A 14,497-nucleotide genomic window follows, 5' to 3' on the forward strand; every position below is an offset into this window, starting at 1 on the left:
TTTGGCGGAGATTTGCGCTTTTCCGACTTTAATACATTCATTATTTCTCAACTATTCTTAACTGGATTTGCATAAAGATTTCTGACAGGCTAATTTATAGCCGTAATCTTGTTCCTCGAGTTGCAAGAAAATCACACTGGTGTATTTTCCGCAAGCAAATGATAATTTAAAATACTTATTCTAAACTTTATTGCATAACAATGGCAATTACGGCAAACACGAATGTAGTTAGTAATAACGCAAGTAGAAGCACGATTGAATCGAACTCAACTCGGGTGATTATTTATTCAAAATTTGCGAAAAACTGTCAAAGCCTTTTAACGCAGTTGTGGCTAACCACTGAAGTGAAATACAACCCTAAAAGGGCAGTTTAAATAAAATTATTTAGTGTGTAATGCGGGCTGGGTTTAATTCCAAACAAGTTTAATCAATCAAATCCCCGCTCAGTAGAAAATAAAACTGGGCGCTTAAACTTGCTTAAAAAATAGTATCGAGTATTTATCGTTAAATTTTAATTATGTTAGGGCACGTGCTCGTGCTATTACACCTGGGGTTGCTGTTTGTAGCCTAGATTCCATCCCCTTTTCTGTTGATAATGATAATACAACAACGGGTGTTTTGTTTATGAAATCACTAACACTAATTAAGCGAATTGGAGAAAAATCCTTTACACAACTTTGCCAGACCTTCGATAAACGAATTAACCAAACCCCTAAAAGTTGCCTCCCCTGAGAAAATTGATCAGACCGTTAATAAACCTAAATAAACGAGAGACTAACTTGGGCCTTTTTACGTAATACACCCTGAAGATCGATCTGTTGCGAAAGTTGGCCATGTGTGCGAATTTTCAAGGAAGTGGAGTAGTATAACAGGCGAGTAATTAAATTTTCGGGTTATCATCTTGTAACTTACTGTTATTGTTAATTAAAGACAGCCGGGGTTAAGCGAACTGACTATTAATATCAACACAAATTGATGCGTATTGTTCTTAGCCACCAGCGGAAATTTCGAATTCGCGACGAAAAACCGGAAAGAGGCTTACAAGTGATTAAAAGTCGGACCGGAAAGGGGCTCGAATATCGCTTTTTAGAAAGTCACTGTAAAAGGAATAAGCTTTTCACAATATCATGTGTCTAGTTATTTTTTGCTTTTGTTATTACTGGTAGTCCAAATTAGTGTTCAGTTCTTCGCGTGTTTTTTAAGCGTCTGACTGCTTCATCTTTCTTGTCATAATTCGATTAAGTTTTTCAGTGAGTGTCTCTGATGCCGAAATTACCAATCTGCATTTAAAAAGACAGAAAAAAGCTTTCAAGTAATTAAAAAGCCCCCAAACGACCCGATATATTTTTATCGGGCGTGGAATGTTTTGAGATCACAGTTTTGTATAAGTTGATGTGAAGCGACTATGAAGAGATTAATTTGGCAATCTTTTTACAATGGAGGAGTATTTATATCTCGTCCCTTGCAATAACACTAAAAGATTTTCTTTTGAAAACGCTTTCTGTTTTGTTTCCGTTTTGTAAACCTTTTTATTTAGACGCGTTTATCTTAGTCAATTTACTGCCTTTATAATTTACGGGTTTTTTTCATTCTGCTTAATTGGACGCGAAAGATATTTTGAACAATTGATAAAACTTGGAGGAAAAAGTGCGTTCGCCGTGAATTAACACGAGTTCCTGGTTAAAATTTGAAAGCAAATTTATTTATTTGACAGGTTAAATGTGCAATTTTCTCTTAGAAGAACGAATGAGACTATTGCAGTAGTTTGGAAGCGACGTTATTTGCACCTGAAGCTATTTAGAGTGGAGTTTATGTTGGGATTTAGTTGCATTTTAGCACTTATCCTTCTTAAATTTTTAATATCAGATCTGGTTGTTGCAAAGTATTCCAATACACTTTGTGGCGTTTGATTGTGTCCTGCACACTGAAGTCATTGTAATGTTGCGAACAAGAAAGGTCTTTGAATGAATGCGATCTGTTTCCGCTGTGACAGATTCAATCTCGGCAACATCACATGCAAAACAATGAAATACTGATTGGAAACTTCCTCTCGTCTTTCGTAATCTCACAAAATAATGAATACTTTGGATATTTCCACAAGTCTGCTTCGAACGAATTTGCTAAACTATATAGTAGCACAATCGGGGCAAAACAGCGGGATAAATATTCTCCTCCGTTTCAATTCTGCTTGTTATACCTAACAATGTCAGCATCTCGTGCGAGCCTTTTTTAAATAGGGCGCGCGATTTTCCAAGTGCTGGTAATCCATCACGCTAGAAAAATGCTAAATTTCCATACCGTTTTGTTTATCTTTTTTCGCATCGGCGTTTTCAATAGAACATCGCGTTTAATTTTTTCCATCTTGTCCCTTTCGTGTCACAAAATCCCCAATCCATCATAAACATCGAGTAATTTCCACAAAGGGCCAAGTATTAAAATACTTTGTTAAATTTCGGGTTCGAAGCCTAATCGGCTTAATTACAAACAGACGGAATTAATTTTAAATCCATACATCTCATTTGCAAATGTAGCTTTTGTGTTGCACTTCTAATTGTTCAAATTCGCTAAATTTTAAAGTGCCTAATTGGCTGGAAATCAATTCGATAACAATGAGGTGCCGCGATTTCGGCGTTAACGCGAAAATGTAGCGAAAGTAAATGCCTTTTCTTTTCGCATGCACCATTACGTCATATTAGAACGTTTTATCGACTAACAACCCCAATCAAAATCCATTGTTAATGGCACCTTTAAATCGAAGCCACGGCGAGACGCCACCAAAGGCCCCCAACAATACCCTTTATTATAATAGAAGGTAATAAACTGACGCAAAATGTGTTATGAAAATGTGGGCGTCATCACGAACTTCCAACACCTCAAACACCAAAAATATTGAATAATGAGACTTTTTTTTTCCCAGATAATATGGGAAATGAGAGTTTTGTATTCGCCGTTTAAATCAATGTACGCCCGCATAAATTACGAACTGGCACCTTTTTGTTGAGAGGAAATCTATGCAATATTGCATAATGACACATTATACACGGAGCTTTGCGTGCCGATAAAACGGCACGAAATAAACTAGCGCACGATATTCTCGAAATGTATGTTTGTGGCAGTTTTCTAAATGGATGTTTTCATTCGGTGAATGCATCGATTTGTGATAAAATAATAGGGGCTTGGTTTAACTGATCTGATCAGAAAGGAAATATTTACATTGGTCTTTAAATAAGATTCACTTTTATCACGTAATAAAACCCTTGCTGAAGTTCTCCGGCAAAAAATCTTTCGCCTGCTTCTTTGTTTCTGACAAAAGTTTAATTTCATGCCCTTCGGAGCGATATAAAATTGTTTAATAAAAAATTTGCCAAGTTCATAGCGCAGCTATTGTTATTTTTTGCCGAGGTTTCGCGTAAAATATTTAAAAAAGTTAATGACAAAGCGGCTCTGATATTTCATTTTTGCAAGGAGGTTTTGTCAAAGCTCGCACGCTCCCATACATCGAGCTTTTATCTCTCGCAATTGCTAAAGACCTTTCCGCCGCAACTACATACATGATTTTATTGTGAGCTGCTTCTTGACAACGGACCATGCAAAGTCCCATGCGGGGTGCTATTGTTGGAGAAATAATAAAGCATCAAACGAACTATTTTGTGTTTTATTGTTGTATGTACAAGATGATAATTACAAGTTGAGATTCTTTTTGTTACACTGTAGAACGATTTTTATAAAAATATGAATAAAATGTTAGATTAGTTAACAATTTCTGAAGTAATATTGCCAAGATTTGATTTTCCGAAATTTTGTGGTTCAACCAAGTTTGTCGTTGCATAAATCAAACTACACAGTTGCTCTAAGCGAAATATATTCTTGTCGGACATGTTTTAAAATTTTACGTAAAACAGCCGGGAATAAATCGTTCAAAGTTTCCAGTTGTATTGAAAGTTTCACACCGAGAGAGCAGCAAAGACAAACCATGGATGACTAAAATAAAAAGCCCAGTCCGATAAAATTTGGTAATGATAACAATAAATCTACATAATATCAACATGTAATAATAATTGTTACAATGAATAATGCTAGAATAATCTAAAGTGCTTTTGAGTCTATTAATATCAAATGAATCACACTATATACAAGAAATGGACGTTCATCCCTCGTCACGTCACAACCTTTTATTATTTTTATGTCCACTTTAGCACCAAAGATCGAATCAGATCCGTCGATATCACCACCTGAGTTTTCACAAAATTGTTTTATTTACACCGATTTTAGCACTAGTTCGTTATGAGCGTGTCGTTGATTGATATATTTCTTAAGGACAGCGTAATCATCTTACTGAGGTCACCACCAGCAGAGAAAATGTCGCCAAAAGGGCCATTTGACGTCGCACGCCTGCCCGACTCGTCTGCATCGCTGCCGGGTGCTCCCCTGGAACAAATTACCCACATTTATTACCACCACAATAAATAAATTATGTCAGACGGACAAACGAGATGAGCACGCGGACCCACCGCTCTTTTATTGACTGTTTCACCGACCTCGGATTTGCTGCCAACACATTTGGCCAGATATTTATCGACCGCCAACACCGACGCCCATTTGCCCCCCAAAAATCATTTTTCCGACTTGGAGTGTATTATTTTTACAAGCTTTCTCCCGTTGCAGATTGATAACGCCTATTGAAGGGTCCGCTCGGTGTAATGGCATCAATTTTCAGCTTAAACACTTTCATAAATCCCCCGACTTTACTATTAAGCTGTCAATTCGGCCGCCATTTTCCCGCTTGAATCATGAAACCTAATTTCTATTTTGAAAACGCAAATTGGAAATTCCCGGCTGCACACAGTCTGATTAATTCCTAGATTAAAACTATCAATTCTCGCTTTGCACATTCGATTCTTGTCCCATGCGTAAAAGGTTTCCGGGCGAGCAGGAGTTGATTTAAAATTAAAACAGCCGGTGATTACCATTGAGGACGTGAACGACGGCCGATGCGGGACTGGCGTTGGACGGCATGCAAGTGTAATTTCCGGAGTCGGAAAGTAGAGCTTTGGTGACCAGTAATTTGCTGGTGGTGCCTGCCTCAGTTTTTTCCGTTTCGAGGCTGATGCCGCCACGAGGCGAGTCGAAGTCCACCACGGAAGCACCATGGTACCACAGCACGGACGAGGGAGGGGTCGAATGGACGTTCACGGAACACGTGAGCGATATCGTGCTGCCCTTCTTCACGTACACTTCCGGCGGACCGGAAATCGTCGCCTGGGCATCTGCAAAAAACGGGCAACAGTTGTGAATGATACACAATTAACGGAAAGTGGATTCAAATCGGGACTAGTAAATTATTAACGAAATGTCAATCATTGATAATTTTTGCTCCCAATTCAATGCGCTCTAAGTTAATTGCTTAATAGACCAGTTTTGTGGGGAATTTTTGCTATTTTCGGTGTGTTAGTATCAATCTCGGTATTAATTTATAATTCAAACCGCTGCAGGCTGTCGTAATATAGTTAAGACCCATTTAAAATTCAAATAAAGGATGCTGTCCCTTTTTAATCGCCATCGTAGTCACAAATAAATAATTAAAACAATATAAGTTTAATGTTCGAGGGCTGTCGGGAATTAAAAACAAAATAAGGAAATGCTCAGGACGTATAATAAATTTTTGAATTTTAATATTGCAATGTATGATTTTGACTAGTTTTTTAAAGAACATTATTTATTTAACAAACACTTTTTCTTTAATTTATTACATTAATTCATTAATTTGAAAAGAATGTGCAAATTTTAGTGATATAATAATTTGTCAGCATTTGCTATCACAATGTTAAAAATTAAGAAAGTGCTTTAGAAATTGAGTAATTTAAGAAATTAAATGGAGCACTCTATTGTTTGTTTTGCATTTACCAGATTAATAAACAGTCTTTTTAAAAGAATAATTTAAATGACTACATTTTAAACTAATTAAGTTATTATTTTAGTTTTCAAAAAATATCAATAAATGCCATTTAAATTACAGGTGTAGATTATTATTATGACACTAATGTGGTTAATATTTTAATCGTGAAATTATTACTAAAATGTGTCAAATATTTTTGTTAAATTTTATTTAATTTTTCAAAAACTCTAAAACATCAACGTCGAAAACTTGTTTTAATTACAAAAACATTTGATGATTATCAAAATTACTGATTTAACTATTTTTGATAAATTAAAATTAGCAGCGTTTACAAAACCGTCAAAATCTAAACGTGGCTTTTGAGTAACAAATTAATTAAAAGCTATTATTTTCGCATTACCGTAAAATGAATGGATTGTAATAAACATTTCATATAATATTACCCGAAACATTTTTCTAAAGTTCTGAAACTATTCAGACAATAATTAATAATCATATAGACCACTACATATACGAGTAGTTATCCTTTTTTTGTAGAAATCGCTTGTTTAATTATAAAATAAAAAACATGTTATTGAAATAGTCATTGCTTATTGTCCCATTTCGCTTATACTTCCGTTAATTCTTCCTCAAAGTGACACTGTAGCCAACTTCAAAGTCTTGTTTTCCACGCTTGTCAACGATATCAAATGTCTATCTGCAGACTTTCATAATAAATGCAATTTCAAGGCATCTTTTCATTGCGCAAAATAAACCGTCTAAATATAGTTCAATACATTTCTAATTAGATCTGTACTCGTATTTCCCCCATACTTTTCAAGTTCTTCGTTTATGTAGGCGTCAGTTTATTCACGTTTCTTAATCAACAGTCACAATTAAACCAACGCGCTCTGTGCATCGATTCTGAGACACTTTAATAGAAACTAATTGACTTCAGTAATTAGGCTTCATTACAATTTTGTGAAAACGTTCAACTGTATAATTGATATTACGTTTGCTCTGAAATTTGAGGTTTCAGTACGTTTTTTTCGCTTTTGCTGGTGTTTTAATCAAATAAAATTCCGTCCACATTGTTATTACGAGATTAGTTACATTTTCAATCAATACCATAACCCTGTAGACTCTGGTAATTTCAGCAGTGATGGTAGACAAATGGCTGAATAACTATTGATTAATGCTGGTTGTGCAAATTTGAATCTATGTCGACGGATTCGGCTAACACTAGAGAATTCAAGAAGATTCGAGCGTCACGTTGCGCATTTGTAACCATCTTGTCAACTTTTTCCGACAAATGGAAAAAATTATAAGGTGGTACGTAAAAAGAACGTAAAGTTTTCTGTAAAGAAATGAATAATGAAAGTTCAGGCCGAAATTCCGGCCCTGATACCGCTGCTTTGCGGTTGGAAACGGCAAATTACAAGCTACACTTTAGAATTTTTACATTTATGGCTAAATACATGCAGCTTTTTTGGAAAGGTGAAATTGGTTGGTTCGACTGAACGTATTTGGTCCCAGGTGTGCTTCAAGGACGATACAGAGCTTGAACATGTGTCAATAATAAATGGGGGAATTTGTATATTTCGGTAAAGTTTCAGAAGGAGCTTACATTAGTGTCTTTAGTCGAGTCAGGTGTTTGTTCAAGTACCGAAAATTTGCTTGAAAAGAATTTGATTGTAAAATCAATTTGAAGCGCGGCTAGTAATGAGAAAGCTCGGTACGTAAACTTAACGCCGCGTAGTAAATCAGTCATCTAATTAGGACTCTTGTCCTTACCGAAATATAATTAATTAAACAAGAGAGTGGATCGTATTACCTTAAAAGATAATGGGTAAACAGTAATAAATTACATGCAGAAATGGCTACGGATAACGACTAAGAGAGAGTTTGAGATGGATGAAAAGTGAGGCCGTGTGTAATAAATCATATGCGATAGTGCGATGCGTGACAGGGATGAAGAAGGTACCTTTGGAGCGAGGGTCCGGATGTGTTGCTGCAAGAGAGGACGCGTCTGGAACAAAGGAACAAAAACACTAATATGTCCTGGTTGCTTCCCACTGATTGCTATTAGTAGGCAGAGCACAGCGGCATGCATGCGACAATTGTTTAAGGGCCTCGTACTAAGCAAAAAACATCGATAAGGGAAACGGAGATAACGATACGGTTTTGCCGCCATATATTACGCCCGTCTCAAGATCTACAGACAAATTCCTGACGAGATTAAAGACGTTTTTGCCCCGAACGAGCCTACACCTGAACGCGAAAACGAGCCTTTTTTACTAATCTCCAACGAGAATTTTCCAACGCTAAATTTAATACCAAATTTTCGACATTTCCAAACAAAACATTCGCCGGATCAGCATTTTTCACCGTTCACGTGAAATATTCCGAAAAATCCTATTTGCTAGGTATACCTACGGGTTTGCGATCAAACTACAAGAGAAAGAATTAAAACAAAAAGTTTTGACTCTGTAGTGTATTTAACCGCTTTCAACATCGAAATTTTAATCATGGTATGGAATTCTTCCTACCAATTATCCTTGTTTATTTTAGCTGTTTATTTTTGTTCTATCAGAAAATATTCTTTATTACTATAAGTGCCTTACTGAATTTTGTATACTATTTGTTAGTCACAGAGAACTCTTTAAGTTATTTCGAAAATACCACTTCTCATTGCTTGTTGCTGTAAGAAAATAAAACGCAGCTGGAGAAGCTGTTTCTGAAGAAGACGGACAAGATGTCCCGGAAAGACTCATTGTTTTCAAAGTACTATTTTACTGTTTGGCTTTTTATAATAGAATATTGTAGTCATGCAACAAACTACGTACTAACTTGCAGAAAATTATCGAAATATTACGTATTGTTCTATAATCGTACTATTAATAATTTATTCGACGAGTTTAAGTGTAATTTGGAGGCTTTATTTCTACAAGTATATTTTTAAACAAGGGACAACGAGTGATTTACCAATTTTTGGTTAAAAACTGCTTTAAATCTGTTAACAATAATCTGACGTTTCGTATTGAGAAAAGCTAAACTTTGTCAAAACTTCTTTAAACAGGAGAAAACAGTAACTTTTGACAGTGTCCTAGAATAAATGATATTTCTTGTAAAAAGCTATTTGAAAGTATTGATTAAAGACTAAAGTTTTGAAATACATATTGGACCTCAATTAAGAGCGTTTTATTGCAAATACCGCCTCATTGGACTGAAAAAAAAACAAAGTATTTGGATCAAAACTTTATTTTGGTTTATTCATACATACACTGTTTATAAATGGTAATTAGAGTTAGAAAGGATTAACCCAAATATGAGCTTTGCCTGCGCGGAGTTGTGCTATTAGTTATTATATTTCATTCAAAGTTTAAATAAAAACATAAAAAATCGCAGCCTTTTGTGAGTGTTGTTCGGGTTGTAGTGGTAAAATAATAATTCCTGCACCGACTGATGCGAAAAACCCAGATTGGCTATCGGCTTATTTCCCACCCGTTTAAAAATACAAAAGCCTTCTTTGCTTGTAGGCTTAGAAATCTATAAGACATCCCCTGAAAAAACACGTTAAAAAAGACATTAAAACGTTGTCTGTTTTTATAAAGACACAAGATAAATATCCGAGTATATTAAAATTCCTCTTCCTCACTTTATAAGAATTTTGGCATGGTTTTGCTTGCTTTTACTCGCAGATACACACCATCTGCGATCTCTCTTACTTTTCATTTATTCCAGATCCAATCTAACCTTTAGAAACTTCATTTTCTACTGAGTGAATTATGTTTCCTTATCTTGGAGTAATTACTCACGTACGTAAATGTCGACGCTGAACAAGACAAAAACGAGCTTATGATTCGAGAAACGGACAACAAACATGCACGTATTTATCGAATGTAATGGAGTTGATTCGCTTTGATTATTAGTTTTCCAAACAAGACGGGAAAACAATTCAAATGAACAAATTTCCGACTTTGACTTCCAGGCAATATTAAACCTAATAACTAACGGTGGTTAAAGTTGTTGTCTGAAACTATCGAAAAAGCGTTTATTAAATTTTTAACACAACTGTTTATTAAAATTGTAGGACAGGTTACCGGTGACATATTGGAAAGGTCGCCTGAAACTGCTTAATTATTAAACCGCTTGATAAACGAAACACGTAACTTGTCCTTTGTTTTATTTTCCAAATTAATTTATTAACAATGCGCATTAAAAATGCATGGTTTGGTAAAACACCTAAAGCTTTTTAATAAAGCAACTATGCCTCCGCGTTTGATGGTCTAGCCGCCTCCTTCTGCCCAATTAAGTGTGTCCATTTCCGGCAGGCATCTCTATAAAACACAATCTTGCGAATGTGTGACGTTTACAGCGTGAATATTTCCGCTTAGTTGGGTAGAACGAGCCGTTATCTGGTCGTTTATTTTTGGTGGTGCATAATATGGCGAGTGAGTGTTTCTTACCCTCGACGTTCAACGTGATGGCGAGATTAATCTTGGGCTCGGTGTTCACCTGACACTCGTAGACGCCGGCGTCGCGTTTCTGCACGTAAGCAATGCGCAGATCCCAGTCGTCGCTGTGCTCCGGATGGCGGACGCTGAAACGAGCGTCTCCGGTGTATGTGTGGATGTCAGAGGTCAGGATGTGGAGGTCGCGTTTACGCATCCAGGAGACCTGAAACCGAGCGATGAGTTCCAGGAGACGAGGGCAAGGCGAAATGACACTAGAGCTGATCGATAAGAGCCGATAAGTGGGGCTTTTCATGTAGTTTTGCGACGATTACGCGGAAATCAACGCAGGGATTTTCGCAAACGCAGACCAGGCAGTTAAGGAAAAGCCCCCACCAAATCGCCATCAACAATAATTCCCAATAATGCCTTTCAAACTAGAGTAGATTAGAGATTAAAATTACACTTTGACTAATTTGGTGGACATATGCGTACATAAAACAAGCCTGTCTGAATTTCATTACTGTTGATTAAATGTATAAAGCATTGGTTTTTTGCGTAAAGTGAATAAAAGTTAAACCTTTGGACGGTTTTTCCATTGCAAAAGCTTTGCGTCGAACTTTATTTGGTTTAAAGTTGTCGATGCAGTGCTTTCGAATTTATTTTGCATCCACTGACGCAAAAGCTGCTTATCAATAAGCTGTTGAACAACAAGCGAGCCCAAAACCAGAGAAATATAGCGCTTAACTAGTCGTAGCGGTGACATTATTTTGCGCGAGCAAAAAGGGAGTTAAGTATTTATTTACTTTAGCCGAGCAATAAACTCCCAACTCGATTAATATTTCATTAAAGTCAGTTTTGATCGGTTTTAAAGTGGGTGCAGGGATGCATTTTGGATGATGTCGCAGACATTACAAGGTCCATTTAACTTTCGTAAAATAGTTTAAGTTTGATGAAGATGTTCTTTGACCCTTCAGTGGCTATTAAAGGTTCATTAAGGAAACAGTCTTAATCGACAATGAGATTCGCAAACTTTGCTGACCTGATATGAACTTGCACAATGGGGCCTCAGAGGGAGTATTGAACATATCGAAAGAAAGGGATAACTGGGGTTAAATGGATCAGTTGTGTGCGGTGGAGTAAATTAAGTAAAATAGTCTATTAAAACTTTCTATTATAATAAAACAGATTTAGATGCAACACGCAAAACTTCTCATAATAGAGCAAAACTTTCAAAGTTGGGCTTTTAACAAAATGATTTCATTAAAATCGCGTTTGTTTCCCCAACTAATAACTAATATAACGAGCTTTTAATCTTCGAGATAACGAAATCTAGTCTAGACCTGCCCCAAGTGAAAATCGCATTAGGACAGTTGTACACCGAGACGTCATAAAACGCCCCAATTTATATTTCAATTTTGTCTTAGCTGGTTGTAAACGTAGGAAAGGTATAATAAAGTTGTTATCTTATAATTAAATCTACCATTTACGTAGCGCAAAGATTAAATTTTTAAATACATTTTCGTAGCAAAAATAATTTTTGCGAAACAAAGGATTGTGCATTGCCTCGTTACATTTAAAACGAAATTACGAAAAATGTAAATGCATCAGCGGCGCTGAATGTTTATTTTTCATTTAAAATTGTATTTTTTCGTGCTTGTTGTTGGCATGTGAACAGACTTCGCAGCCGGAAAACGACCATTTGTGACTCCGACCGAATTCCGCGGTTGCTTGTTTGTCAACTTTTATGGCCCCGAATTTACTTAAACCAACACGACCGGATCACCCTAATTAACACCGCCGGAGTCTGGCGCATTCTTCAAAACGCCCAAAATTATAAAACACCAATAATTTTCATTCGTGTTTTGGTTTCTTGATCGAGATATCAGGAGAGCTTTCGGTGTGCATAATTAGCAGGTGGCAGGATAGAGGCGGGCCAAAGTCTCCTGCGTTAAATGCGGGGCGAGTTTAGTCGAGCGTGTTTCCAGGCTGTGCAAGCATGATTAAAAGTAAAAGCAGATAACGTTAACGTTGTACAAAGAAGAGCAGAGACGACGCTATAAAGTTGCAAGATGCAAATGGGACCACAGAGGGCTTGCCGTTAACAAGCAACCAGCAAACACCCACATCAAGTCGGCAATGCAAATAAGCACACATGTCCGAGCTTTGCCTCAGATTGATCGTGTTTGTATGCTAAAACCACGTAAAAACAACCATATTTGGACAGAACTGAACTGTCAGAATGATAAATGCCCATACCTTCAACAGTGAATTTGTTACTAGAAACATTTTTATTTTCCTCACATTCAAGAACAAAAAGCAATTTCGAGCCCACACGAGTGTAAATCAGTATTAGGGGACGGGTGAGACTCGTCCAGCAATTGAAACTTTCCAAATTTGCTTTTTTGATGAGTTTTCTTATCTTATTATTTGGACTATATTGAATTTCGGGACGGGGGTATTCTTGTATTTTTCCGGCATAACGAGAGAACGCTACCAAGATAATTGTACAACACAAATACACACCGAGGACGACTTAACAAGCAACAACCCTCTGGCTATACAAGCTAGATACACAGGTTAAGTGCCAAGCTCCGGAAAATAGGATACAACCCCAAATTCAGGTGGAGAGCGAATTTAAATCACCGAAAATGTTCATAAAAACTGCCACAGTTAAGTACTTAAATCCGCCCGACAGAGTAATTAGCAAAATAACTAATTAATTGTTTTTCACGGACTTTTCGGTTTTATTTGCGACATTAACCCAAGCGCGAATTATAAACGACCATTATTTTTGCATTTAATAAGTTCCAACTTTTCAACGTCTGTTTTCCAACTTACCTAGTTAGCAAATAGTAACAATAGTTCTTTAACTAACTTAGCATGAACTACCTGGAGCCCAACGAGTGACTATGAAACTGTAATAAGAAGCATCCAGCTATACAAGAACTAGTTAAAATGTCAAAGTGAATAAAGTTTTATGAAGATGTTGCCTGCAGTTCACCTAACTTTATTATTTAAACAAAGTTGCTATTTCGTAGACACGACTTCAGGAATATAACTTCAAATAGTCTGCGAAATTTACTCGAGTAATTATCGTCTGCTGAAAATTCCAGTCACAAATTTTATTTATTAACTGTTAGCAACTCCGTAACCCAATGCCGTCTGCGCTGTTGCGGCCAAAATTGCAAATAATTTAAGTTTCCCAGTGTCGTTAAAATGATACGTCTGATATCCGATCCCGAAAACCTTTTAAAAAACGGCATTTGATTTTCTCTCAAACTTTAATAATTGCACCATCTGCTCGGTCTTTACAGACTTCCTAAACTTTTCCTATCGCTCAATTAAAATTAATTGTTTTATTAAATTTTTAAGTCGGTTGTGTTTTAGATTAAAAGATTTCGAACTGATTCAATTAACCTGAGCTAAGTTTACTTGAAAATTCGTAAACAGGATCGATTATTGATTGGGAGGAAGAGAAAAACTTTGCCTAGGGCGGGCAGAATAAAGGTTTCGAGATAAATTAAGAGACAACTGTTGTTTTCTTAGCTGTATTCTTGCAAGAGTGCTTTTTTGTTGATTTTTATCAAGTGGAAAGCGACTTACAGATAATATTTCGAGTGTGTGTGGATTTTTTATGTTCTGTTATTCCATTCTCTCTTGTCAGACAATATCGTCGACATGATAGATTATATTGATCCGAAAGGAAAGTACTTAATAAAGACTTAGTTTTATAGTTTAAAGAAATAGGTTGGATAAAAGTTGAGCAACCTTTTCCGGTATTTGCAGAAAAGATTAGCAAAGGCTTAGAACAAAGTTGAAATACTTTCGTGAACAATACTAGCAACAAATCTAGGGTTATACCAGCTAGACACACAACAAGTTAGATCACAAACCCCTGAAAATGGGATTTTATGCCGTAATCCAGGTGCAGCCGACCCAATTTTATTCATTACAACTTCCGAATAAACCCGGTTTGGGTCTCAAAGTTATTTCGAACAAAATTAGGAATAAACGTAAAAAGGCGAATTTTGGGCGGTTGACAATTTCCCGAAAATAAGTGGCTAATAGGTGAGACGTTATACGTCATGAATATTTTAATAGAAAGAGGGAGGAGTAATTCAAGGGATGCTCGGTGAACTATAAAAAGCAGCGCAAGAGAATACTT

General features: G+C 36.4%; 1 protein-coding gene across 4 annotated transcripts in view; it reads right to left on the reverse strand.

Moving 5' to 3' along the window:
• Positions 1–3,637: 3,637 nt before the first annotated feature.
• LOC662036 (lachesin) overlaps positions 3,638–14,497 on the reverse strand; it is a 53,885-nt gene continuing 43,025 nt past the window's right edge. For 3 of the 4 annotated variants that reach the window (XM_064356321.1, XM_015985389.2, XM_001815423.4), the window contains 4 exons: positions 10,345–10,555; positions 7,860–7,904; positions 4,968–5,267; positions 3,638–4,428 (listed from right to left, as the gene is read on the reverse strand). In XM_064356321.1, coding sequence (XP_064212391.1) covers positions 4,328–4,428; positions 4,968–5,267; positions 7,860–7,904; positions 10,345–10,555 — 657 coding nt within the window. In that variant the 3' untranslated portion in view covers positions 3,638–4,327. The remainder of the gene's footprint in view (positions 4,429–4,967; positions 5,268–7,859; positions 7,905–10,344; positions 10,556–14,497) is intronic. The other variant, XM_015985390.2, reaches the window with a different exon arrangement.

Source organism: Tribolium castaneum, chromosome 4, assembly GCF_031307605.1.
Source record: "Tribolium castaneum strain GA2 chromosome 4, icTriCast1.1, whole genome shotgun sequence".
NCBI classification, from domain to species: Eukaryota; Metazoa; Arthropoda; class Insecta; order Coleoptera; family Tenebrionidae; genus Tribolium; species Tribolium castaneum.